The 26,749-nt window shown below is 45.7% G+C and overlaps 1 protein-coding gene and 1 long non-coding RNA gene across 2 annotated transcripts; one reads left to right on the top strand and one right to left on the bottom strand.

The window, feature by feature from the left end:
* Positions 1-767: 767 nt before the first annotated feature.
* On the bottom strand, positions 768-11,154 carry DNAJB9 (DnaJ heat shock protein family (Hsp40) member B9). Its single transcript, XM_077265078.1, has 3 exons — positions 10,969-11,154; positions 7,050-7,277; positions 768-2,753 (listed from the first exon to the last, which is right to left on the bottom strand). Exons 2-3 carry the CDS (start codon positions 7,264-7,266, stop codon positions 2,308-2,310), a joined length of 663 nt encoding a protein of 220 aa, XP_077121193.1. The 5' UTR covers positions 7,267-7,277; positions 10,969-11,154; the 3' UTR covers positions 768-2,307.
* A 99-nt stretch (positions 11,155-11,253) lies between these two features.
* On the top strand, positions 11,254-17,148 carry LOC143776095 (uncharacterized). Its single transcript, XR_013215767.1, has 3 exons — positions 11,254-11,421; positions 14,951-15,006; positions 16,977-17,148. It is a non-coding gene; the product is annotated as an uncharacterized LOC143776095 (long non-coding RNA).
* The last annotated feature ends 9,601 nt before the right edge of the window (positions 17,149-26,749 follow it).

Below are 26,749 nucleotides of genomic sequence, written 5' to 3' on the forward strand. Positions count from 1 at the left end.
CCCAGCACGTAGTGTGCTGGAGGAAACTATTCTGGTTTTACATCACCGACGCCATCATTATCTCCCCTCCATCACTTCACCAGTGACTGTCACTATTTAAATTGCATCTTTTACTTAATCATATGTTTAATGCCAAGGACAAGACTTTAGTTAGAAAAATTACACAAAAATATGCCCCAACTTGAAATCCTTGTACAAATGTAACCAATAACTCAAGTAACATCTTTTTTGTAAATGTTATAAGTTTTCAAAATTGTGAATCAAAATTTTTAACGTTAACTGCTCAATAAAGTAAACTTGTGACATATCAAATTAAAGCCTGTACCGTTCTAAACTAAGTTGTGCCTCTGCCATCTCTTATTATATCTCACGTTTTTACTCTTATCTACAAGTCCAGAATTCAGACAGTCAAAACTTTACAAACCTATAATTAAAAAAAAAAAAAAAGCACAACTTCAGATTTGGATCACTTAACTGTATATATAATCTCTCTACCCTCAGACCAACATTGTTCATTCAATTGGGGCAATTCAGATGAACGATTGTTTTTTTTCCCCCCCTCGACTAACCAAATCTGCATGTGGAGAGGAGTAACAGAACATGCATAATTTTCTAACAAAAAGTAAAATCAGATGAGACTCATCCATTCAAGTCTTTGTGAACGAGCAGTAAAGCAAATTAAGAGTCCAAAATCTGGTCTAAAAACATCACAAATTACACCTGAATGCTTTAGTTTTATCCAAAGAACAAATCAAACACCACGAGAATGCAGTTTAAGTAATGATCATTTATTTTCACTCATGTTACATGAGTAAAGACAAGTGGCATTAATATCCATAGGATTAATAGTCATATGGAGTATGCCAAGAAAGGTGCAGTAATAAAAACACAAAAATAGAACATCTGAACATTCACACAAATTAAACTACACACAATGGGAAGTGTAAAAATATTGCACATCGTAAGTGTTCAACATCTGGCCAAGCCAAAGATGTATTGCTTGTATCATCATGGAAGCTAGGTTACCTCCTATGATCGGAAGATGAAGGAGAAAGGGGCACTAAAAAGCAGAACATGAGCTAGCCTCAGGAAGAGAGAACCAACAGTTATAGGCAAGGTTCAAACAGACGTATTTCACGATCCTTATACGAAGCTCAATGCACGGACTGACCAAGTATCTCTAGACCCACGAGGCTTTAAGTTCAGGTCAGTCAGTATATTCAGCTTTGTATATGGACTGTCAAATACAGTCTTCTGATCCCAGCCTCAGATGGTTACATCGGCACACAAATAAATAGCTAACAAAAGTAAAAAAAAAAAAAAAGTTATAGCAGATTGACATATGGATTTTCTATTATTAAAGGGAATCCATCACTTGGATTCATGTTGTGCAAAGGCAGCCAGGTATGTTTCTCTGAAATCAGTGAAACCAGTTTAAAGCAAGGATGCCGAGTGTGTCTACATGAGAATAAACTTAAGCAGGGCGACAATGCATCAGACTCCTCTAGTCTCACCCGTGTGGACGTTTAAACAGTTTTCTCTGTAACACTGGTGTTTTAGAGAATAGTGCAGACAGGCAGATTCATGTTGCCTGCAGTTTGGGCAGCATAAATCAAGTGACAGGTTCCCTGTAAAGACACAATATGGCCCTGATCACATGTTTACAGATATCTGCAAGCTCACATGATCCTGTCCCATTCTAATTGGTAAGGTGCACATTACCAGCTAATAGCTGTACATGTGAAGTCACAAGCCCCACTCACCACCTGGTATTGAAGTGAACTGGATGACCCCTTTATAGGTGTATAAACAATAGAATTTTCTCCCCAGCAAGTTATCAAATTACTGTACTGATTAGCGTTAAGTCAGAAGTAATGCAAATTATGCCGTTTACAGTACTTTGTAAGACAAGCAAAGTAGGAAAAGGATTAGGATGAAAAGGGAAACAATTACTTTAGATTACTCATCAGAAACAAGCTCGAAAGCCAAACCTAAAGTGTCATAGCCCAGATTATTCAGTATATATTATAGCCAGGAAAACTAGTGGAGCATGCCATGCAGTGTGTTACCTTTCTAATTGCAGCCTATTAGGCTATATACCTGGTTAGAAGTTTAACAACCTAAAATAAATGGCATGACAGTGGCAGTCAATAGCACCCTATCTTGTTAGATCACACAGGTCACAATGCATGCGACGGCCTTTTTCCTGCTAGTTGCTGTATACTGTTTAGCTGCTCAGTGTAGCACTTTCATTCTACGGTAAAGCTTTATCGGGTAGAGTTCATAGGCTTCTCACACGTTGGGCTGTCACTGCCCTGAACAATCTGTGTATGTTGTCACCATGTTTCCTCGTCGCTGAGTGACAGTTCTGCAGTGCTTGCTCGATCCCTGGAATCTGCCGTCTGTTCTGACATTCTGCCGCTGTGAGTTACCGAAACTATTAAATGTAAACATCTTCTCCATATCTTCAAACATGTCATTAAATAAACTGCCCCCAAAACCAAAGTCATCGAAATGGCGTCTGTGCCTATGGGAAGGATCTTGCTGATTTCTAAAATGGGCATTGTCAAATTGTCTCTTTGATCTACGGTTTTGGCTCTCCCCAAAAAATTCAAAGTCTTTGAACAGATCATCAAAATTAAAATGTTGGTGGAAGTTCTTTTCATTGCCCCCTCTTCCTCCAGAGGTGAAAGCGTCATGGCCAAATCGGTCATATTCCTTGCGCTTATTTTCATCAGACAGAATCTCATACGCTGTAAGAAAAAAAATAAAAAAAATATTAACAGTATTTACAAACAGCACAATATATATCTGCTTACTGCAGTGAAAGTCATACTATACCAATGCATTCTAGGATACCAATAAAGCTACTCTGGTTTTATAGCTGCTACTCACCTCAGCAGAGGACCATTATTTATAGTAAACTAAAGTACAGATCAGTCAATAGAGCTTTTTGGTTAAACAGTGCAAACTTCAGACCCTCACACACTAGACTCATGTCGGCCGATGCTTGTGTTTAGGGGTGCCGGCTGACTAATAGTCAGGAGATAGGTCCATTGGTCATATCCAGTTTTGGACTGTTGATCATACGGTCCTCCTGGAAGCAAGTCACAAGCAGACGGCATTCTCGGAGAACACAGGAGTGCTGGTTCAGCCAACTAATGTGCCAGTTTAGACTAGACAATCTTGAAATCTCTCAAGTTTACCACAGTGGTTCATGCAGTTTGATAAACCTGGTGCATGTTTAACTTTACACCATCTTATTAGCTGACTTGCTTTGTGCCAGAAAACTGCTCCCAAATGTTGGTGCATTTAGTTTTGGCACCAAACCCTTGACCTTTTTAGCATGATAGTGCCTTGTACAGCCAGACTCACAAAAATATGGTACCAGTCATATCAGAAAGGGATTTAGAGCATTTAGTATATTTGTGGTTATAGCAAGTATCCAGTAACAAACAAGAACATTCCCATTATGCCCCTTTGACAGCCATCTCACCAAACTCCCCCATATACATGAACAGGCATCACGTGTTCTCTATGGAGAAAGAGGCAGAATCAGTCACGAGAAAGTAGGGAGATACCATACCCACGTGAGACGCGATATACACTGGGTACTTAAAACCCCCTAAATATAGGAAAGTAGAGTGTCTAATGTTTTGTGACATTTGTCTGTATTTCATTGTATTTATGGAGTAATCTTTTCTCTCTGCAGACAATTTTATAGGTTAATTTTTTTTTTTGTTTTTATAAATAGCCATAACTGACAAACATGAGTACTGACTAACATGAGGTTTGTATTCTTTGTTTGGGAGAGGCTCAGAGGAAATTCAAGATGTATTTGATTGACACCATAAATGTTACCATATAAAGTGAAATGCACAGCCCCCCCAAAGAAAAAAAACAAACAAAAAAAAAAAAACACATGCAATCCCGCCATTGTTTTGCGTTTAATTTCAGACATCAGGGACTGTAAAAAATGATCTGAAGATATTCTCTAGTTCAATGTGATTCCATGTTATCCGTGATATATAGTTATTGCTTTAAAAAAAAAAAAAAAAAAAAAAAAAGGATAGCTTCTTGTTGAGTTATAGCAGCGATTGAAGACAAAAAAAACAAACAAAAACCTGCGGTTCAGGGTATACCGATTGGCGATATTAAACCGCATTAGGGGAACCTGCTTAGTATCGCTTGTACAGTATACAGTTTGGGTGGGAGTGGACACAAATATCTACAATATGACAGGCACTGTGGCATTCAGCTACCTCCAAGCTGTCATATAGACCTGTCCTGTTAATGTCCAGGACAGGTCGCAACATGTAATGCCATTGTTACCGATTATCAGAAGCATTTGAAAGGCAGATGCCAGCTATATAAATGTAGCCAGCATCTGCTCTGCATGGAGCGGGTTTCTGCCTCAGAGCCCACTTTAAAATCCTTGACACTGCATGTTGCAATAGAATGTCATGGAGTATGAAAGTTAATAAATATTTATATGCTTTAATACTGTGTGCAACATTACTGGAGCAGATTTTTAGGTTATGTTTACATAGGACTCTTTTGGTTTGTTGGGTTTTAACCCCCAGAGCTTATCGGTTTTGCGTTTGTTTTTTCACTCCTTCTTCCCAGATCCATAACTATTTTTTTCCGTCAATATGGCCGTGTGAGGGCTTATTTTTTGCGGGACGAGTTGTACTTTTGAATGACACCATTGGTTTTACCATGTCATGTACTAGAGAAAAAAAAAAATTTCCAATATCCGTAGCACCTCAATTTTTCAAGAACTGGGGTTTGGTGAGGGCTCTTTTTTTTTTTTTTGTGTGCCGAGCTGATGTTTTTAGTGATACCACTTTGGTGCAGACACGATCTTTTGGATTAAAACAGAAAAATGGCGGCTGACAGCACTACTGACAGAGGCGGATGCCCGTCCTATTTCCACTGGATCCAAGTGGAACAGTACATACACAAAAAAGCAAATAAATCAGTCTCAAGTTCAAACCAATCAGTTAAGTTTGTGGGGCAAAAGGACAAGCCCTTTTCAAGGATATTCAGTTCAATTTCAGACAAAACCACCGATGAAATATTCACCACCAGATTTCTATCATTCAGTTGTTGACCCTCCATCTCTCTTCTCCATTCCTCAGTTTCGTTGCAGCATTGCGTGTTACTATCTGTCCTTGTATTACTCTGTCCTTGTGTTGGTTTTGTTCCTTTTGTGCTTCCTGCCACCCCTCCAATATTTCCTCCTGGGGTAGTGTCCACCGATATTTCCTTCTCCAAAAAAAAAAAAGTGTAGATGTTGAAGCTCCCATATTGGAATCATCTGTAGAATCGGAGTCACCGGTAGTAAAGCTAAATTGCTGCTTACCCTCAAAGGGTTGGTTGATGTCTGGCTTTGAGAGTGAACCTGGATTGGTTCTGATACACTGAGCTAGACTTACGTCGGTATCTAGGATTGGGCCGACTGCAGGAGTTTTGATTTGCTGGGGAGAGACTGAGTCACGGATTATGCTATTGGCTGGTTGCGCACATGAGTGCCTTTTTGAACAAGATGATTGGTGCTGACTTAACAGGCAGTGCGGTTTATGTTTTGATTCACTACATGTGCTGAGTATTATGATTGTGGATTGTATTTTGCGTCATATGGGGCATTTGGGACTTTGTGATAAGCTTTTTAAAATGTATGTTTCAATGTATGTTAATTTTTTATATTGCTAATATGATCAAACACACTGTATGTAAATTGTATGGGCGGTCACAGACAAGGTGATTGGTGGGTGATTATCCACTTCCTATTTAAGGCCGTCTTTTTGATTGTTATGTATGCTTGAAAAAGACCCTTGAGGTTGAAATGTTGCACTTTTGGCACAATAAAGGAAATATTTGCTTTCACCTGGATTGGATGCTGTCCTTCACTTCAACCTACGATCTTTTGGATTGTCCGTTAATGTATTATAATGCAATCTCGCAGCGACCAAAAAATAAATAAATAAAAAACAAATATTAAAGTAATTCTGGCGTTTTGACCTTTTTTTTTTATCATTACGCCGTTTAGCAATCAGGTTAATTTTTTTTATTTTTTTTTTTATTGCTAGATTGGGTGATTCTGAACGCAGTGATACCAATTATGTGTATGTTTGATTCTTTATAATTTCATTTTGAATGAGGCAAGAGGGGGGGGGGGGGGGGTTGTGGTGGTTGATTGAACTTTACTCTTTTCATATTTAATTCCCCCCCGTGGCATGCTCCAATAGCCTCCATGGGCAGCTAGAAGCTGCCATAGCGCGATCGCCTCTGCTACATAGGAGCGATGCTCAGATCACCTCTATTTAGCAGAATTACAGATTTGCTGTGAGCGCCGTCCAGTGGGTGGCGCTCATAGCAGTCCGGCATCAACTACCATAAAGGTCTCAAGGACCTCTTGTCATGCCGACGCACCGATGACCCCCGATCATGTGACAGGGGTCACCGATGCGTACATGGCCGAAAGCACTTGTTAAAGGCTGCTGTCAAGAGTTTGACAGCGGCATTTAACTAGTTAATAGGCACGGGTGGATCACGATTCCACCCGTGCCTATTGCGGACACGTCAGCTGTTCAAAACAGCTGACATGTCCCGGGCTTTGATGTAGGCTCACCACCGGAGCCCACATCAAAGCAGGGGATACTACCATCGAATGTACTATTCCGTCCGATGGCAAGTTCTGTGTATTAACCCCCTACTGCCTAGTGTGTTTGGTGGGTCTTAAGTAAAGACAACACTTCATTCCGCATTCCATTTTACATTCAGCTAGTGTAGCCAGGTTGACACTTCTACAAAATTAAACTTTCAAAATGGGACAAAGAATATAATAAGGGATCATTTCCCTCAAATCCCCACAAGGCATGCATCAAGAATGTCAGTGTTGTCAACTACAACCTGTCATTTTCGACACTATAAAAAGGTGGAATTTCCAGTAAAAATATTATACACTGCCAAAGAACAGTCAAGAATATCTAAAGGGGTATAAAAAATAAAAAGTACATTCAACACTGGATATTACAGGTGCTTACCTTCAGCTATTTCTCTAAACTTTGCTTCAGCATCAGGACTCTTATTTTTATCAGGATGATACTTCATGGCAAGTTTGTGGAAGGCCTTTTTGATCTGTCGCTCTGAGGCATTTTTTGTAACCCCCAAGATGTCATAATAAGTCTTGTTTGCCAATATGACTTCAGATATTAATAATATACAAACTGCAAATGTGAGCACAGACTGAGCTGAAGCCATCGCTGAAGATCCTGGAAGACAAAACAAGTCTTGTTAGGAAGTGTGAGGAGATTGCATCAGATCTATTGTGGGCCCAGAGGCAGTACAAGGTCTAGTATGACTAAGCTTAGAGGGGATTGCAGAAACCATAAAGCTCCTGCCATTCTGTGTACATATACAGCTGCATTATTTACTGTTATAGTTAACGCTACTTCTGTATAATGCGGGCGCTGAAAATCAAACACATGAAAGGAGCCAAACAAAGCTAAAGGCTAATAAAGCATACATGAATGAAGACTAAAATGAGGAGCACACAGGCAGTAACAGCAATAAATGCCAAGACTGACGAAAGAAAGCCAATAAAATACATTGAAGCTGGAATGGGGTGGGGGGGCCCCCTTTATGCATGAACTTTTGCTAATTTATCATTAAAGACCACCCAATGTAAAGATACCCATGATAATTGAGGTAATTTTTCACAATGATGTCTTATTTACACACAAGAAAAAAAAAATGGATATCTCTGGAATAAGATGTTCTTTTTGCAGATAACTTAGGCAGCTTACCATAACCCGAATGCCCATTTAGTCGGCTTAGGAGGGTGGATCGTACTGAGATTCCCTTTGACTGTATTACAGTGGAGCTGATCTGGCTTCTGGCTGCCCCTTTATTTGGTCTCCATGGATTAATTTAGCAACTTTAACTCAACCTTAAAGGGGATTGCAAGACTATGAACTACGGTGACTGCAGACCTCATATCGTGCACACTCTGTGCTGGTCATGTGACTGCAAGTATAAGGCTTCTTTCACACTTCAGTTGTTTGGCGTCAGTCTTCTCCGACATAGTGACAGATCGATGGATCCGTCACCATTGTTAAGAAAACGGTTCTAAAGGATCCGTTTTTGACGGCTCCGTTACTTGAGGGTTGTCTGGGAAAAGTATCTACTTTTTGGAGCATGCGCAATTGAAAAAGCGGATTGGGGCGACGGATCCGCCGAAATGATGGTCGCGACGGATCCGTTGCCCATAGGCGCCCATTCTATGGAATGGCGGACGGAACAGATCCGTCGCAAACCGCCATTTCGGCGCAGACAAAAAACGTTATAATGTCCGTCTATGTCTAGATGACGTCCGCCAAATTTCGACGGATCCGTCACATGGCGGATGGAACGGACGACCATCCGTCACAATCCATCACTAATGCAAGTCTATGGGAAAATAGCGGATCCGAAAAAAAAAAAAAAAAAAAAGATGGCGGATCCGCTATTTGATGAAAACGGAGGATTCAAACTGACGCCAAAAGACTGAAGTGTGAAAGAGGCCTAAGATACACATACTACTGGCCAAATTCCAGACTTGCTCATTACACTTGCACTGAAGAGATGTCATCTAGTCGGAAACTGGCCAGGAGTATGTACATTGCTTACCTGCGCCAGCATGACCACTGTTCCCAGCCTGGGCAAATACACACATTGCGTGCAATGTGAGTATTCATAAGTCTGCAGAGTTGTAATTTAAGACTTATTTTAAGCAAACATTGCCTATATTTATAAATTGTTCCATCTTAAAGCATATAAGAGCCAGTATGATAAGAGAAACAAGAACTCTAAAGATTGTCGTTTTGGATGAGTCAGCATTTAAAATTGGGTTTCTACATTTATTCTATCTACAATGCCAAATGACTTAATACACTATACTTTTCCCATGATTATTGAGTATTAGACAATTACTTATTCGTAACAGGATATCCAGTACACTTATATTTATTTCCACTCATTTATATAGCTCCATTAATTCCACAGCGCTTTACACACATTATCATCGCTGTCCCCGATGGGGCTCACAATCTAAATTCCCTATCAGTATGTCTTTGGAGTGTGGGAGGAAACCCACGCAAACACGGGGAGAACATACAAACTCCTTGCAGATGTTGTCCTTGGTGGGATTTGAACACAGAACCCCAGTGCTGCAAAGTTACAGTGCTAACCACTGAGCCACCGTGCTGCCCTATATTGCGCCAGACACACAGAATGGAAAACTCTATAGGTTTGCTTGTCACAAAAGTTGCATGCCTACACAAGGGAACAACTAGAGACCTATATAAAAGCTTTTAGTTTTTTTTTTTTCCACAAGTGTTTGTGGGCAGTACAGCAGCTGTTCCCCATATGGAGAGCCCCTGGCACATCTTTCTGTCACCAGTCTGAAGATGGACACCATTACAATTGTACCAGCCACAAGGAAGACTCAGCTTGGTGTGAAGCCACAACTGCACACTACAAGTCTCACTAGTCACTGAGCAGGCAGAATAACATCACCTAATAGGGGAAAGGTTACCGACTTCTGGTCACTGACTAGCACATTCCTGAACCACAGCCAAGTTAAAGAGAATCTGTCAGCTGGTTTTTGCTGTGTAATCTGAAGACAGCAAGAGAGAGGCTGAAACACAGAATTCAGGGATGGGTCACTTGTCAGAGTGTGTGCCGTTTACAAATGGAGAAGAACTTATCACCAAGAGTGCCAGAGGCAACATTGCCGACAATCACTGCCAGAGGCAAAGCCTTCTCCCCCTGTGATGGACACCTCACTGTCTATGGACATTGTACAGAGCCTGATGGGGGCAGAGTTAGGTTTCTCAGCTCTGCTTCTTTCTACATCTAAGCTATTTGAGGACGGCTGCACCCAGTAATCTAAGCGACACATGGTTGGATTCAGGGTCTCTTTACTTACTTTATGCTGCTCTCAGTTGAGGTAGCAGAAACCTGCTGACAGATTCCCTTTAAAAAGCACCCCAATCAATTTTTATCTCCTCATCTTATATAGCACTGTGCACTTACAATTGCTCATTTTGCCCTTCTACCCAGTTAATCCTCCCCCCCCCCCCCCTAATTAGGGATAGGATACCACATGGTTGAAGACTGACTAGCTGAATCCTTCTAAGCTCTATGTAGAATAGGGAAGTCTCTTTTCCTGTAAGAGACATCAGTCACTGCAAAATCCCTGGCAGGAGTAAGGGGAGCAGCTGGGTCAGGGGTTGAGGGGGGGGGGGGGGGTGATAAATAAGGAGGGGGAGGGAGAAACACTCCCTGTTTCTACATAGAACTTAAAAAGAAATCAGGTAGTCAGTTTTTAATCCTGTGATCTCAGACCTAATGGAAAAAAGAAGAATTAGCAGGCAGAAAGGCAAAAAATGAGCAACTGTCAGTACATAGTGCTATATATTATAATTGCACTGTATTGTTCTCGCTCAGCGCCTCTAATAAAGGCCAAGGAGCAGCTATCACAGCCCCAACACCCGGGCTAGTACTGGCCCCAACCCATAGGCCCGTGTGTCAGGTCGGGGCCCGCGGTCACACGCCTTATGTGGGCCCACCCCAAGGCTTATGTAACCGGCCGCCTCGGCCAGGGGGCGCTGTCCCCCCTACAGTCATGTGTGGGTCAGCCCCATGCCCAGGAGCCGAGGACTGAGGGAATCTCTCCCGGGGACGGAACTGTGGACGCCGGTGTCGTGGGCAGCACTCACCTCCGCGACATTACAAGTGTATGAGGTGCTGTACACATTCCGCTTACAGTGACACTTTACGGCAGCTAACCCGTTATACACAGCGGATGTGACGGCACTAAAGCGGGAACACTCATTATACATCAGCTACCCAATAATAACTACCGACCTCAGAACGGCCACCTCCCTCCACAGGGGGCTGTCTGGCAACGGAGCCACTTACCAGCCTTCCGCCGACAACCCAGCCGCCAGCAGCACTGACTTATCAGCGGCGACCCGAGCCACACCTCCGTTACCGCTCTGCTACACGACGCGCTTTACTATTGGCCAGAAACCCTCACGTGATTTTTAAGCGCACGTGGAAAGCTGTTGTCTACAGAGAGAATGGGGGCGTCACTTCCGCCGAGAGCGCACGGCCAGGTCACGCGTCACTAGCGCGGGAAGAACGGGGTATGGGCGGAGTTACCACGTGACCTTACCTGGAGGAGAGGTGGCGGCCTCTGTAAGGATGTGTGGGATGAGGCAGCGGACTCCGCCCGGCTTCCGTAGATGGAAACTAGCGTGTTATTACTGACTAGTCATGGGAGGGCAGACACGGCCACGGGGCTCACTGGAGCTGCGAGCTTGTGCCCTCATCAAAGATGACAGCTGCGCTCCTGCTGACAGCCAGTGCCAGGTGAGCGCAGGCTGTGCTCATGGTGTCAGGTGCCCGGATGCGGAAGAGCAGGCGCGCTGCCCCGTGGGTAGTTTGCCCCTCGCAGTCCTCGTGGCGGTGGCCGGCCCTGTGTGTAGTGGGCGTATAGCACGCGGCGGCAAGGTGTGTATGGAAGGGCCTGGAGTGATGGTGGGGTGGTGATGGCGGCGGGACACTGAGCTGGAGCACAGGTATGCTGGGGACGTGCAGCCCCGCATCATCCTCAGGGGGGACCGCTGCCCCGCATCACCCTCGGGGGGGACCGCTGCCCCGCATCGTCCTCGGGGGGGACCGCTGCCCCGCATCGTCCTCGGGGGGGACCGCTGCCCCGCATCGTCCTCGGGGGGACCCATGCCCCGCATCAGCCTCGGGGGGGACCGCTGCCCCGCATCAGCCTCGGAGGGGACCGCTGCCCCGCTTCAGCCTCGGGGGGGGGGACACCGCTGCCCCGCATCAGCCTCGGGGGGGGGGGGGACCGCTGCCCCGCATCAGCCTCGGGGGGGGGGGACACCGCTGCCCCGCATCAGCCTCGGGGGGGGGGGGACCGCTGCCCCGCATCACCCTCGGGGGGAACCGCTGCCCCGCATCACCCTCGGGGGGGGGACCGCTGCCCCGCATCGTCCTCGGGGGGACCCATGCCCCGCATCGTCCTCGGGGGGGACCGCTGCCCCGCATCAGCCTCGGGGGGGGGGGACCGCTGCCCCGCATCAGCCTCGGGGGGGGGGGGGGGGGGACCGCTGCCCCGCATCAGCCTCGGGGGGGGGGGGGACCGCTGCCCCGCATCAGCCTCGGGGGGGGGGGGGACCGCTGCCCCGCATCAGCCTCGGGGGGGGGGGGGGACCGCTGCCCCGCATCAGCCTCGGGGGGGGGGGGGGGACCGCTGCCCCGCATCAGCCTCGGGGGGGGGGACCGGACCGCTGCCCCGCATCAGCCTCGGGGGGGGGGGGGACCGCTGCCCCGCATCAGCCTCGGGGGGGGGGGGACCGCTGCCCCGCATCAGCCTCGGGGGGGGGGGGACCGCTGCCCCGCATCAGCCTCGGGGGGGGGGACGGGGACCGCTGCCCCGCATCAGCCTCGGGAGGGGGGGGACCGCTGCCCCGCATCAGCCTCGGTGGGACCCATGCCCCGCATTGTCCTCGGGGGGGGGACCTCCGTCCCTTGTGCCTGGAGATGGGCTTGTTATGGCTCTAACAATAATTATGGCGCTGATCCCCTGTGTCCGTCCTGATGGCATGTTAATTGGAGTACGTTAAGAGCTGCAGAAACGTTGACAGAACTCACATACAGCAACAGCCCAATAGGTCTATATGTAAAAGAACAATAAAAACACAACATAAAAAGGCTGGATGTGTGCACTGAATAGCAAGCTTTGAGGTAGGGGACAAACCAGGCTGCAAATAGGTGATATAGAAAAATAGAAGTGTGGATATCTGCCAAATCTATATCAGCACAAAAAGAGAGAAAACACCTCCGCACTGCTGTCACACGTCAGTCTCTGATGAATGGAAACCTTTTTGTATTGCAGCCGTAGTAACTCACCCCTGTATCCCAAATGGGTGCTGCATCCACGAGAAAAATCCACAATCCAAATAGAAAAAAGGCAAAGGAATGGAGCGCACTTACCAAAGTAGAAAAAATCACCACTTTATTAGGACATACAGCAAGCTAGGAGGGAGGGATGGATGTGGAGAGTAAAAGGACGACAGCCGTTTCGTGCCCACGGCACTTCAACAGGACCTGTTGAAGTGCCGTGGGCATGGAAGTGCCGTGGGCATGAAACTGCTGTCGTCCTTTTACTCTCCACATCCATCCCTCCCTCCTAGCTTGCTGTATGTCCTAATAAAGTGGTGATTTTTTCTACTTTGGTAAGTGCGCTCCATTCCTTTGCCTTTTTTATCTGCCAAATCTGCCCGCCCTGCCATCATAGCCAGTATGTATCCAGTTACACATGAATAAACTCAACAGTGAAAAACACTACACCCTAGCGACACATGCACTTATCGAAGTAAAGAGGCACGTGGACCTGCATTGTAGAGAACAGGCAGCTCCTGTCCTAGGATTTGCAGATTAATTGGCTGCTGTGCTCCATGGACTGTGTGACATAACACGTTGCTTTACCTGTAGCCGCATTACATTGTTTTTTCGGCATCAGACGCCGCTGGCCGGGGCTGCCTGTTCACTATATTGCAGCTCTACTTTCTGCTTTATTCTGCCAAAGACCCTCGTACACCCACCAAGTTCGGCTCTTTCAAGTGGATGCAACTAAGGTCTTTGCTGGACTGCATAGTGGTGAATAGGGTAATTACCTACTTCTTTAGGGTATAGTGTTTTTCACAGTTTGAGTTTTTTAATGTGTAACTGGATACATACTGACACATATGCTATGATGGCAGGGTGGGCAAATTTGGCTGATTTCCATACTATTTTTATATATCACCTATTTGCATCCTGGTTTGTCACCTACCCCAAAACTTGCTATTCAGTGTACAGTGCACACATACAGCCTTTTTATTGGTGTTTATTTACATACACACCTATTGTGCTTTTAATATACGCATAAAGCTTTTTTGCAATTTAGCACACTTGTGGGTCCTACATGTTACTGGGACGGATATATTAGTATTAAGGTATACACCTATGTATGGTTTCTTGAGTTTGCATGGTTTAGTGAATCTGCCCCAATGTGTCCCATTCAATTCATGCTATTTTCCATCAGTTGTTGGCTGAACGCATCAAACTTCAGGCCTGTGGAAAGGCTTAGGCCGGTTTCACACTAGCGTCTGTCTGCAGCGTAGGCCTGCGTACTTCTTGCCTTCAGATCCGCATCCGTCCTGCGTACCTATATTTAACAAAGTGTATGCAGGGACACGCGTTGTATGCGAATGCTTCCCCGTGTGTCGTTTTGACGTGCCCGCTGAACGCAACATGTTGATTCGAGTACCTAGCATTTGTTAATTTCAGTGCTCAATCAACACAAATTAACACCACACAAATATGTTGGGCTAACCCTTTTTCTCTCTTACCATGGTTGCTATTGACCATGGCATCTAAATGGTTAGACTGCTGACACCTGCTGTGGATGACGTGGGGGAATCTGAACACATCGATGTGTATCTGTGCATACCCCTTAGTAGTAGTGTTGTACATATCAGATGTTGCCAAGTGATAGAAGAACATTTTCTCTTGCTGCCCATAGAACCCAGTACACAGTACAGATCTAATTAGGTGCTATGGGCTAGAAGGACTAACAGTCTTGGTAAGTGAGGCCCTTGAAGTTTTGTGTATGTTTTTTCCTATTTCTTGTTATCCTTCCATATGTACTTTGGGTATACTGTTATGTACTGTGGCCCCATTAATAAAACTGAAGTATATCCTAGTGAAAAACTGTAATGCCTAGGACTGTGCTTGTGTGGTTGTTTTTCCTACATATTTTTGAGTGAAGCATAGGTTAATAATAAAGCGAAAACAAACGTTAGTCTTACATCTTTTTTTTTATCCATCCTTTTTGCAGCTTAGCAAACTTCATGTCCTGTGTAAGAAACGTGGGATCCGACCAAAAATTTAATGGTAAATACAATCTGACAAAGCTTTGTCTCAGCTGTTATATTGAGAGTACAGAAATATAGCCCAGGCCCTAATGTACATAGGAATTTTATGGTAGGATCAAATATGTAGAGTTGTCTTTTACCTGCATATAATGCAAATTGTCTCTTCAGTGAAGAAGAGGACTAGAACTCTAGCGCCACGTATTGGAAGTAGCAATCCTAACAGTCAATGTCAACCCTTTAAGGAGCCTTGTCAAATGACTTAGGATAAGAGCCAAACCAGATCTCAATCTGCAGACACTGTGTTTCAGGGTACTGCCCCTCGTCAGTGCAAACTGGAGATCTAGTTTGGCTGAATGAGAGGCATCTGACCGAGATCCAAAAAGTATTGTTTCTCCTTGCGGAGAGTGACATGTTAAGCATGTTGAGATGAGGAGACTTAAAGTCGCAATGCTCCTCTGGGAAATATGCAAATTGTCTCTTCAGAGAGGAAGATTACTAGAACTCCCAATAGGTGGCACTAGAGATCTAGTCCTCTTCCTCTCTGAAGAGATAATTTGCATATTTCCCAGAGGAGCATTGCGACTTTAAAGGGAACCTGTCACCTGAATTTGGCGGGACCTTTTTTCGGTCCGATGGGTGGTGTTTTCGGGAGTTTTATTCACCCCTTCCTTTCCCGCTGGCTGCACGCTGGCCGCAATATTGGCTTGAAGTTGATTCGCTGTCCTCCGTAGAACACGCCTGCGCAAGGCAATCTTGCCTTGCACACGCGCAGTATGCTTTGCCCAACTGCGGGCAAAGCCGAAAAGCATTACTGCGCATGCGCCGGCGCACTATGTCCCGGAACACAGCGAAATACTTCCGGGACATAGTGCGTCGGCGCATGCGCACTAATGCTTTTGGCTTTGCTCGCAGTTGGGCAAAGCATACTGCGCGTGCGCAAGGCAAGATTGCCTTGCGCAGGCGTGTTCTACGGAGGACAGCAAATCAACTTCAAGCCAATATTGCGGCCAGCGTGCAGCCAGCGGGAAAGGAAGGGGTGAATAAAACACCCGAAAACACCACCCATCGGACCGAAAAAAGGTCCCGCCAAATTCAGGTGACAGGTTCCCTTTAAGTCTCCTCATCTCGACATGCTTAACATGTCCTCTCTGAAAGGAGAAACGATACTTGATACTTTTTGGATACCTGCATATAATGGAATATCAGTCTTAACTTACTATTTTTTTGTAATAACCTTTTTTCTCCAATCTATAGAGTAGGGGAAAACTTGGGAACCGCTGGGTGGTCAGAATGCTGCTACCTCCAGTGATCCTGAGTAGAGTTGAGCAAATTTGTTCGGGTCCCTTATTCGGCAAGTTATAGCGCTTGCCGAATAAGCTGCAGAGGGAACCCGGGTACATGGAGCATGCTGGCTCATCGGCTCCGCAGCTGCAGGTGTCGTGGGTGTGTGACAGGCACAGCACATGCATGGAGAGCCCAACACACACTGTGTGACTGTCACACAGCCGTGACACATGCCGATGTGGAGCCTAACAGCTGATCATCCGGTGCACTCCATATATCCAGGTTTCCTCTGCAGCTTATTTAGTAAGCGCTATAGCTTGCCGAATGAGGGAACCCAATCAAATTCTCTCAACTCTAATCCTGAGAAAGGGGCTCTGCAGATCCTTGAATTGCATGTGCTCATGCTTAACCTCCACTCCAGGCATTGTCTATAGGACTTCCGGAGAAAGCAGTGTAGAGTGCCGAGTGGAGCATGTGCCCTTTCACTCTATTCAATATGGGAGTCTGCAAAGCCCAGGTTTTGGGATTTGCTGTGAGTCCCAGCAGTTGGACCAACAATGACCAATAAGTTATCATCTATACAATGTATAGGGGATAGTATACTAGACTAGGAATAACTCTTTAGATGTAGATGCCTTTATCCCATCCTGAACATGACAGCTTACTCTAAAGTAAACAATATAATCTATGGCATTACCATTTCAGGAAACAGACTGTGAAATGCCAACCTGCCAGACAATGACTTACGAGTTGCATCATGCATCATCCCTGGAAGATATGCCTTCTGAAGTGCCATTAGCAGAGCCGTCTGACACTGTCTCAGAAAATCTGCATAGATGTCATCTGTACTTCAGCAACGAACCACAAACGTCTGACAGCTCCCTGGTGTTCCCTGCTATTAAGCAAGCAATAGAGCAACAGGGCTCAGCTGAAGAATCCGTCATAACCATCATTGTCCCAGAAGACGTTGCAAAACAAAGAATTTTGACAAGCCAGCCCATCTTACAGGACCATCAGTTCAGTCATGAGGATAATCTTGATATGGAGCACGTTTCTTCCAATGACTCGGACACAGCTGATGACATTTTAGAAATGGAGCATTCATACTGCAGACATGACAGGAACCGTCTCTGGAAAACCATAACTAAACTCCAGTCGAAAATAGCACTCCTAGAAGTGCAGGAAAATGTCACTCTTGGTCGCCTGAGGTTTTTAGAGGAACTTATTGGACAGTTAAAGGATGAAAACTTGTTATCAGATGAAAAGCTGAAAATTCTTGATAATTGTCAGACTAATATTGATTTTGCAGTCATAAAATAAATGTTTACAGAATGTTTTGCTTCGGTTTATAGTCATCTTGAGCTATATAAGGCTGGTTTCACCTGTGTATGACGGCTCATGTACGGACTGTGGTTTCTACAATGGCTGAACTTGGCAGCCACATAGGCCTCACAGGGGGAACTCGGGTCTTTACAGGGCCAGTTTATTTTTTCCAGTATTTTCCAGACCATCTTTTGAGTATACAATAAAGTTTGTGCATAGTCTATGCGTCCGATTTATCAAGGTGTTTTCACCAGTTTTGCTACTTTTGGCATTTTTATGCTAGTACCAGCCAAGTTAGCCATGGTTGGTGTTCATTATGCCAGAAGTGTAGTCCTGTCCCTGGTGGACTAGAGACTAAAGAGTTTTTAGTGGGCACCACAAATAATATATGCTGAATGAATCTAGGGGCGTTACAACTGACCTTGCAAATAGAACAATTGTAAATTTGAAGAAAAAAGCTGCACAGAATGATTTCGCGAAATCAAGCAAAAATGGAATGTTAAAAGATGGCTTTATTGAAAATACAAGTGCTGAGGCAGATTAAAATCAATTTAAAATACATAGACAAAAATCACAGGGTGATATTATAGTACCAGGAGATGTAAATGTATAATAACTACAGATGTATACAAATATACAACCCACTACACTCAATAATTCAATAAATGATCCATCCCATAAAAAAGTGTGAAGGTCCAAGGTAGATGATTAGATAGCAATATAGCAAAATATTAAGGGCTAAATATAATATACAGTATAATATCAAGAATATATCCACTCGGTGTAAAAGTATATACAATTGGCACAATACTATAGCCGGCAGACCGAGAAAAATGTGTAAATGGTAAAGATAGTGACTAGTATACAGAATAATATACCCACTCAGTGGAGGAAGTATATATAATCGTAACTATAAATACTAAAGTCTGCAGACCGAGGCAAATATATTTATGTAAATGGCAAGGATGGTAACTAAAGGGACAATGTATCCATGGGTAAAACCAAAAGTAGGAGGAAATAATTTCTCATTGTCCTGAATGATGCTATCCTAATGAAAATAAACATAGGTTAAGAAAGACCACCCCTGATAAAGCTACATCTTTAGCACTACGCGCTGAGTTAAGGCTCCACATCGGTGTATCTTTACAAGTATATGTACAGTGGCATGTCAAAGCTTGGACACCCATGGTCCAAATTACTGTTATTGTGGACAGTTGAGCAACTTGATGAAATGATCTTTGTCCCTTTAGTTACCATCCTTGTAATTTACATAAAAATATTTTCCTTGGTCTCAGTACAGTATAGTGCCAACTGTATATACTTGATACTGAGTGGGCATATTATGCTTTAGATTATATTTAGCACTTACCGTATTTTTTGGCATATAAGACGCACTTTTTCCCAAAAAAAATTGTGAGGAAAATGGGGGGTGCGTCTTATATTCGGAACGCAGGCTTACCGGCATTGTGGCGGCGACAGAGGTGCGGGCATGATGTGGCACGGTGAGCTGTATGGCGTGAGCAGGTCCCATCCATATTTGAGGTGAATCCGCGGCCCGGTATTGATGGAGAGCAGCAGCGCTGGTGAGTTACGGTATTTTCCGGTGGCGGCGGCCATCTTGCTGAGGCTGCGCGTGCGCAGATTCACTACTCTGCGTCCCAGGGCTTCAGGAAAATGGCCGCGGGAGGCCGCGCGTGCGCAGATGGATATCGCGGCGGCCATTTTCCTGAAGCCCTGGGACGCAGAGTAGTGAATCTGCGCACGCGCGGCCTCAGCAACATGGCCGCCGACACCGGAAAATACCGTAACTCACCAGCGCTGCTGCTCTCCATCAATACAGGGCTGCGGATTCACCTCAAATATGGATGGGACCTGCTCACGCCATACAGCTCACCGTGCCACATCATGCCCGCACCTCTGTCGCCGCCACAATGCCGGTAAGCCCGCCGCCACCAGGAAAACCACCCAGCTCTGCTGCTCTCCTTCACTACTGCTGTGGCGTCACCTCAAATGTGGAAGGGACCCTGGCCGCTGCCACCTGAGGAAGTGACCGCTCGTCTGCCACCGCCACAGCAACCTCCCCATGGACACCAGGCCATGGCGTCGCCCACCTAAGCAGGATGGGACCCTGCTCAGGTGCACGCCGTTCCGCCCACTGCACCTCAGCATCACCTCACCTCTGCCACCACCATGCCTCCTGTGACCCTGCTCTGCCACTGCCTGCCCTCAGGTAAGAGATCTTAAATTCGGACAATAAGACGGACCCCCATCTTATAAAAAATCTTTTTTTCTGCATTTTTCACCCCAAATTTGGGGTGCGTCTTATAGTACGGTGCGTCTTATAGGCCGAAAAATACGGTAATACTTTTCTAGATTGTTATCAAATCACCTTCCTTGCATCTTGATACGTTTTGTGGTACGACTCATGTATCATTTTTTTTAAACTATTATTGTATATCATAATGTAAGGATGTGTATTTGTATACATCTGTATTTATTATACATTTACTGTACATCTTCTGGTACTATAATATCACCCCTTGTTTGCTATTTTTAAATTGATTTTAGGCTATGTACCAACGTTGCGGATTTATGTGCAGATTTTTCTGCTCAGTTTTTGAAAAATTACCCGCGGATTTATTCGGACTCCCATGACAGCACCACGAGAGAGGGGATCCGCCCCTTTAGGAACAGGAAACCCACAGATACAAAAGGGCGGCACCTCTCCCATGCATCAGTTGGTTTCCTGTTCCTAACGGGACGGGATCCTGCAGATTTCAAAAGGATCCCAGGCCGGCCGGCCGACTCAGGTAGCGAGGGGGTCTCCTACCTCGGCCGGTGCGGGGTTCCTGGTAGATGTTGCAATGGTCCTGGCAGGGCTGCATGTGGCGACATTCCAGCAGGGAGCAGCCACCGGTGGTGTCCTGTCTCCGGGCCAGCGCCGGGTGAGTATGTCCCCTGGGTCTCCTCCTTCTGTGGTGGCTGGGGTCTCAGGTATGCGGCGGTGCTCGGGGGCGCCATCCGGGAGTGATGCGGCTCTGTCCGGCGTCCTCGCCGCTCTGTGCGCCGATACTGAAGCGCTGGGAGCCCGGGTGACGCCGGGGGAGGAGTCGGCGGTCACTTCCGGGTTTCCGGGGTCCTGCGCATGCGCAGTGAATCCAAGATGGCGGCGCCCACCGGTAATAGCGTCGCCGGCGTTCTGAGCCCCAGGGCTTGCCGCCTGCACCAGGGGGAGGCCGGAAGAAGTAATCAGGGGAGCGCTAGGCACAGCTGCTGACCGGAGGAGGGGTTATAAAAGGAACTCCGGATCGTGATCCCTTGCTTCTGGCCTCATATGGTGAAGATGGAGGACGAGCACGTGCAGTTGCTGCAAGAGGTGTCCCAGAAGCCCAAAGGGAAGGATCGCGACAGGAGGAGTAGTGAGTCTGGCCACAAAAGCACCTCCAGACAGGGGTCTGGAGCATCAGCCAGTGGAAATCCCCCTCGTATTCCGGTACTTTTTCTTTGGGCAGCGCTGGTAAGTGATCTTCGTGAAAGTTCACCCAGTGACATGATTCCCCTCATATGTTCCATTATAGGGGAAGAAATGTGCCGGGAAGGCGAAACACAGGGAATGTGGCATCTGCGGGGTTCCCCTACCTGATTCGTGCCCTAAAAAATTATGTGGGCCCTGTATCCAGCAGACGGTGAGGTCTCAGGAAAGGGGTGAGGGGGAGAGCATTATATCTACAGGGATTAGATTGCTTTACTTACCCCCCTCAGGTAGCGGAGGAATCCCTTACTATGACCACCAGCTTGAAGGAAATGATCAGGATGGAGGTCAGACAATCCTTAAAGGATCTTTCTCAAGGAGGGAGCTCTAAGTCCAAAGCTCCGTTACTCTCCGATTCTTCAGTGGAAGAGGATAAGGAGGAAGTTTTTTCCGGTTCAGCTGCGTCATCCTCTTCCTCGGATGAGGACACCGCCCGCTTTTGTCTACCCCTTGAACGAGTGGATAAGCTGGTTAAGGCGGTCAGAGGAACGATGGGCATAACGGAACCGAGACCCCAACTTTCCAAGGAGGAAATTATGTTCAGTGGGTTGGAGCAGAAAAAACGGAGAGTCTTCCCGCTCAATGAGAAAATCCAGGATCTCATCAATAAAGAATGGAAAAAACCTGAAAGAAAGGGTTCCTTACCTCCAGCGCAGAAGCGCAGATATCCATTCGATGATCCTGCAGTCACCAACTGGGAAAAAGCCCCTAAGTTGGACGCGGCAATAGCCAAAGTGGCAAAACGGGCCTCTCTCCCCTTTGAGGACATGGGGACCCTTAAGGACCCCCTTGATAGAAAAGCGGACACCTTTCTAAAAAGTACCTGGGAGATGGCGGCCGGTTCTTTAAGGCCTGCGGTGGCTTCAACCTGTACAGCCAGATCAATGATGGTCTGGTTGGAACAGTTAGAGACTCAGTTAAAAGAAGGTGCATCAAGGGATTCTATTTTGACTGCCTTACCACTGATCCAAGAAGCGGCTGCTTTCTTATCAGATGCATCTATTGACTCTGTCAAAATGGCTGCTAGAGCAGCAGGTCTCTCGAATGCGGCCAGGAGGGCTCTTTGGCTGAAATGTTGGCCAGGCGATATACAATCAAGGTCAAAACTCTGCATCATTCCTTGTAAAGGGGAGTACCTATTCGGGCCCACCTTAGACGAACTCCTAGAGAAGGCGGGAGATGACAAAAAGAAGTTCCCCAATCTGCTGGGGTCCTACCGTCGTCCCTTTAATAAAAGAAGGTTCGGTCGCGGAGGGAAGCGTACCTTTTCACCTTCAAGGGATCGGTCTAGGTGGGATGACAGACGTAGACGAGGTACGGGATATATGTTCCGTCGTTCCTCAAAAGAAAGGAAGAAGGAGGACAAATGACTAGGAGCCCCGGTGGGGGGTAGACTTTTACATTTTGGTTCAGAATGGTCAGAGATCACGAATAGTATCTGGGTGCAAGATACTATTTCTCGGGGTCTTACTCTTGAGTTCTGCCATACCCCACGGGATAAGTTTATGTTGACTCCATTGCGTTCTAATCCCCTAGAGCAATCTGCTCTGGAAGAAGAGGTGTGGTCTCTCTGTTCAAAAAATGTCCTTACACAGGTTCCAGAGGCTGATAGAGGGAAAGGTTTCTATTCTCCCTTGTTTCTTATTCAGAAGCCCGACAACACGTATAGAACCATCATAAATCTCAGACATCTTAACAGTTATTTGGTTAAGCATACCTTTAAAATGGAGTCCATCAGCTCGACAATAAAGATACTGTTCAAAAACTGCTTTATGGTGGTTGTCGATTTAAAGGATGCCTATTACCACGTACCTATTCATGTGGATTTCCAGCAGTTTTTGAGGGTAGCAGTGTTAATGGGAGGAGTTGTTTATCATTTTCAGTACAGGGCTCTTCCTTTCGGTATAACATCAGCCCCTAGAGTATTCACAAAAATAGTGGCGGAAGTGATGGCTCACTTGCGAGAATCTAATGTCCTTATTGTCCCATACCTTGATGATTTCCTCATAGTAGGTAACTCTGTAGAACACTGTTTGTCCCAACTGGAGCTAACTAGAGTTAAGTTGGAACGCCTGGGCTGGATAATTAATTTTGAAAAATCTCGGTTACAGCCTCAAAAAATTCAGAAGTTTCTGGGCCTATTACTAGATTCAACTACACAACAGTGTTATCTTCCAGAAAATAAATTAACTCAGATTCAGCATCAAGTTCTAAAAGCAGTTAATACACCCTCTATGACCCTGCGGCAAGCTATGTCCCTGTTGGGGTCCCTCACATCGTGCATTCCAGCGGTAAGGTGGGCACACTTTCACACTAGATCCCTCCAAAAAGAGATTTTGGTTAAGGATAGGATCTTGAGGGGTGTATTAGAGGAAAAAATAACGCTTGAACCAGCGACTCTCAAATCCCTAAATTGGTGGCTGGATAGGGATAACTTGTCAGCAGGCGTTCCCTGGATGATAGATGTGTCCCGGGTTGTGACTACGGATGCCAGCTCCTCAGGTTGGGGGGCTCACATGAATGACATTGTAGTGCAAGGCCAATGGGAACCATACTCAACGTCCTCTTCCAATCAGAGAGAATTATTAGCAATCGAGTTGTCGGTTAAAAACCTCCTCATGTATCTACAGGGCCACCACGTCAGGATCCTCTCAGACAACCGGGTGGCAGTCTCCTATATAAATCATCAAGGAGGGACACGCTCCGAGGCTCTGATGCAGATCACAGATCGTCTCCTCCGGGTGGCAGAAGAGAATTTACAATCTTTGACTGCTCTGCACATCACAGGAAAAGACAACATAAAAGCGGACTTTCTCAGCCGCAATGTCCTAAAGCAAGGAGAATGGTCTCTAAATGGAGACATCTTCAGACAGATTGTCCGTTTGTGGGGTCGACCGGTGGTGGACCTATTCGCCACAAGGGAGAACAAAAAAGTAAAAAACTTTTGTTCCTTAAATCCCAGGGAAAATCCACTGGCAGTGGACGCATTCCTCATAAAATGGGATTTTTCTCTGGCCTACGCCTTCCCGCCACTGAACCTGCTACCTCTAGTGGTGAGGAAAGTCAGAGAAGATCGGGCGAGACTCATTCTGATTGCTCCCTTTTGACCCAGGAGAACCTGGTTTTCATGGCTCAGGATGATGTCAGTGGGCGATCCCTGGGTACTCCCAGACATCCCATATTTGCTTTCCCAGGGGCCGATACTCCATCCACAAGTAAAGGGACTTCATTTGACGGCTTGGAGTTTGAGCGGTCATTGTTAGAAAATAAAGGCTTCTCTCCTAAATTAGTCGATACCCTTTTAAGAAGTAGAAAGCCGATAACAACAAGAATCTACTCCAGAACCTGGAGAAAGTTCTTAACTTCCTCAAAATTTAATATTAATGATGGTGTACCAATACGTCAAATATTGGAATTTTTGCAAAGAGGGTTAGAGTTAAAACTCTCTACAAGCACATTAAGGGTACAAGTTTCAGCACTTGGAGCCCTGTTCTCATGTAACATTGCGGGTAACTACTGGGTGTCGAGGTTCATTAAGGCGGTCGGCAGAATTAGACCACTGTATAGAAACAAAATGGTACCATGGGATTTAAATCTGGTCCTTTCTTCTTTGACAAAACCCCCTTTTGAGCCGTTGAATGAAGCCTCAGTCAGGATGTTATCTCTCAAAACAGCTTTCCTAGTAGCTATAACATCAGCTCGCAGGATAGGAGACATCCAGGCACTCTCTAGACTTCCCCCGTATATAGAATTTCTCCAGGATAGAGTTATCCTTAGACCGGACCCAGCCTACTTACCAAAAGTAGTATCCCAGTTTCACAGATCGCAGGAGATAGTTTTACCTTCGTTTATCCCTAATCCTTCTAACCCTAAAGAAAGTGAGCTCCATACCTTAGATGTCAGGAGATGCCTTCTTCAATATATCTCGGTCACTAATGATTGGAAGAAGGATAATGCACTATTCCTGTCCTACCAAGGTCCAAGGAAAGGGGCTAGAGCATCTAAATACATATTAGCGAAATGGATTAGGGAGGCTATCTCTCTCGCTTACACGACAGGTGGGGGTCCAGCTCCGCAGAATCTGAGGGCACATTCCACCCGAGCCATGGCGTCATCCTGGGCAGAGAGGTCTGGAGTGTCGGTCGACCAGATATGTAAGGCGGCCACATGGTCATCCCCTTCTACCTTCTTTAAGCACTATAGGTTAGACTTGGGGTTCTCCTCAGATCTCACCTTCGGGTTAAGGGTGCTACAGGCTGTGGTCCCTCCCTAAAAATGGCTTACATCTCTGTAAATCTCTCGTGGTGCTGTCATGGGAGTCCGAATAAAGCATTAAGCTACTTACGGGTAGCGGCATTTTTCGGAGGCCCATGACAGCACCCTTAGTTCCCTCCCTTTTCACGTGGGGTTGCACATCCTGGGTTTATAATCAACCAAATAATTTAAAGAAGGAATGTTATCTTCTCACGTGTATTACTTTATTAAAAGTCATTGTGTTTAATTGTATGCAATTTTGTGTTTGCTTGTCATTAACTGCGGTTAGTCCTCTCAGGCTCTGTAATCCAACTGATGCATGGGAGAGGTGCCGCCCTTTTGTATCTGTGGGTTTCCTGTTCCTAAAGGGGCGGATCCCCTCTCTCGTGGTGCTGTCATGGGCCTCCGAAAAATGCCGCTACCCGTAAGTAGCTTAATGCTTTGCAGAGGTTTTTGTGCGGATTTCACCTGCGTTTCTACACCTGCGGATTCCTATTGAGGAGCCAGGTGTAAAACGCTGCGGAATCTGCACAAAGAATTGACATGCTGCGGAAAAAAAAACGCAGTGTTTCCACGCTGAATTTTCCGCAGCATGGGCACTATGGATTTTGTTTTCCATAGGTTTACATGGTACTGTACAACGCATGGAAAACTGCTGCGAATCCGCAGGCAAATCCGCAACGTGTGCACAGACCCTTAATCTGTCTTGTCTTAGCACTTGTATTTTCAATAAAGCCATCTTTTATCATTCCATTTTTGCCTGGCTGTGCGCAATCATTTGCAGTTTTTTTCCTTTAAATGTACACTTGTCCCTAGTGCAGATGTACGGCACTTTGTATGAGGCACCTAATTTAGTAAGAGGTGTGCGTCTCGATTAATAGCTAACAGAACTTGGAAAAATATTATTTATTATTATTCATACTTTGATCTGTATTTTATATCCAAAATAGGACAAAATGCAAATAAAAGCTTAGATATGGACATACCACTTGCTGGCACATATATGTGGTGTACTGGTCTCCTAGAAGAGCAATGAAAGGTGAAAGCTACTTATGAGCCGATGCAATGTTTGTTTTCTTGAAGCAATCTTCAGAGCTGTCATATGCAATTGTTGCCTCAGATTCTGACACACCGCCACATCTCCAGGGAGCTGAGGCTTGGAAAACTAAACTGCCTTCTATCGGGTAAACACATGCTGCTCAGATGCATTGCAGCTCTCTGTACCTGACTTTTTCAATCGTGAAACTTGTTTTGATTTTCTTGCTGACTATAATCAGTGCGGGGCGGCCCTCCTTGGCTGTCCTGAGTTAAGGTTCACTGACACTGCAAGATTATCGTTCCAGCCAAGGAACACTTGCTTCGTGATAAT

This window comes from Ranitomeya variabilis, chromosome 5 (genome assembly GCF_051348905.1).
Source record: "Ranitomeya variabilis isolate aRanVar5 chromosome 5, aRanVar5.hap1, whole genome shotgun sequence".
In the NCBI taxonomy this organism is placed as follows: Eukaryota; Metazoa; Chordata; class Amphibia; order Anura; family Dendrobatidae; genus Ranitomeya; species Ranitomeya variabilis.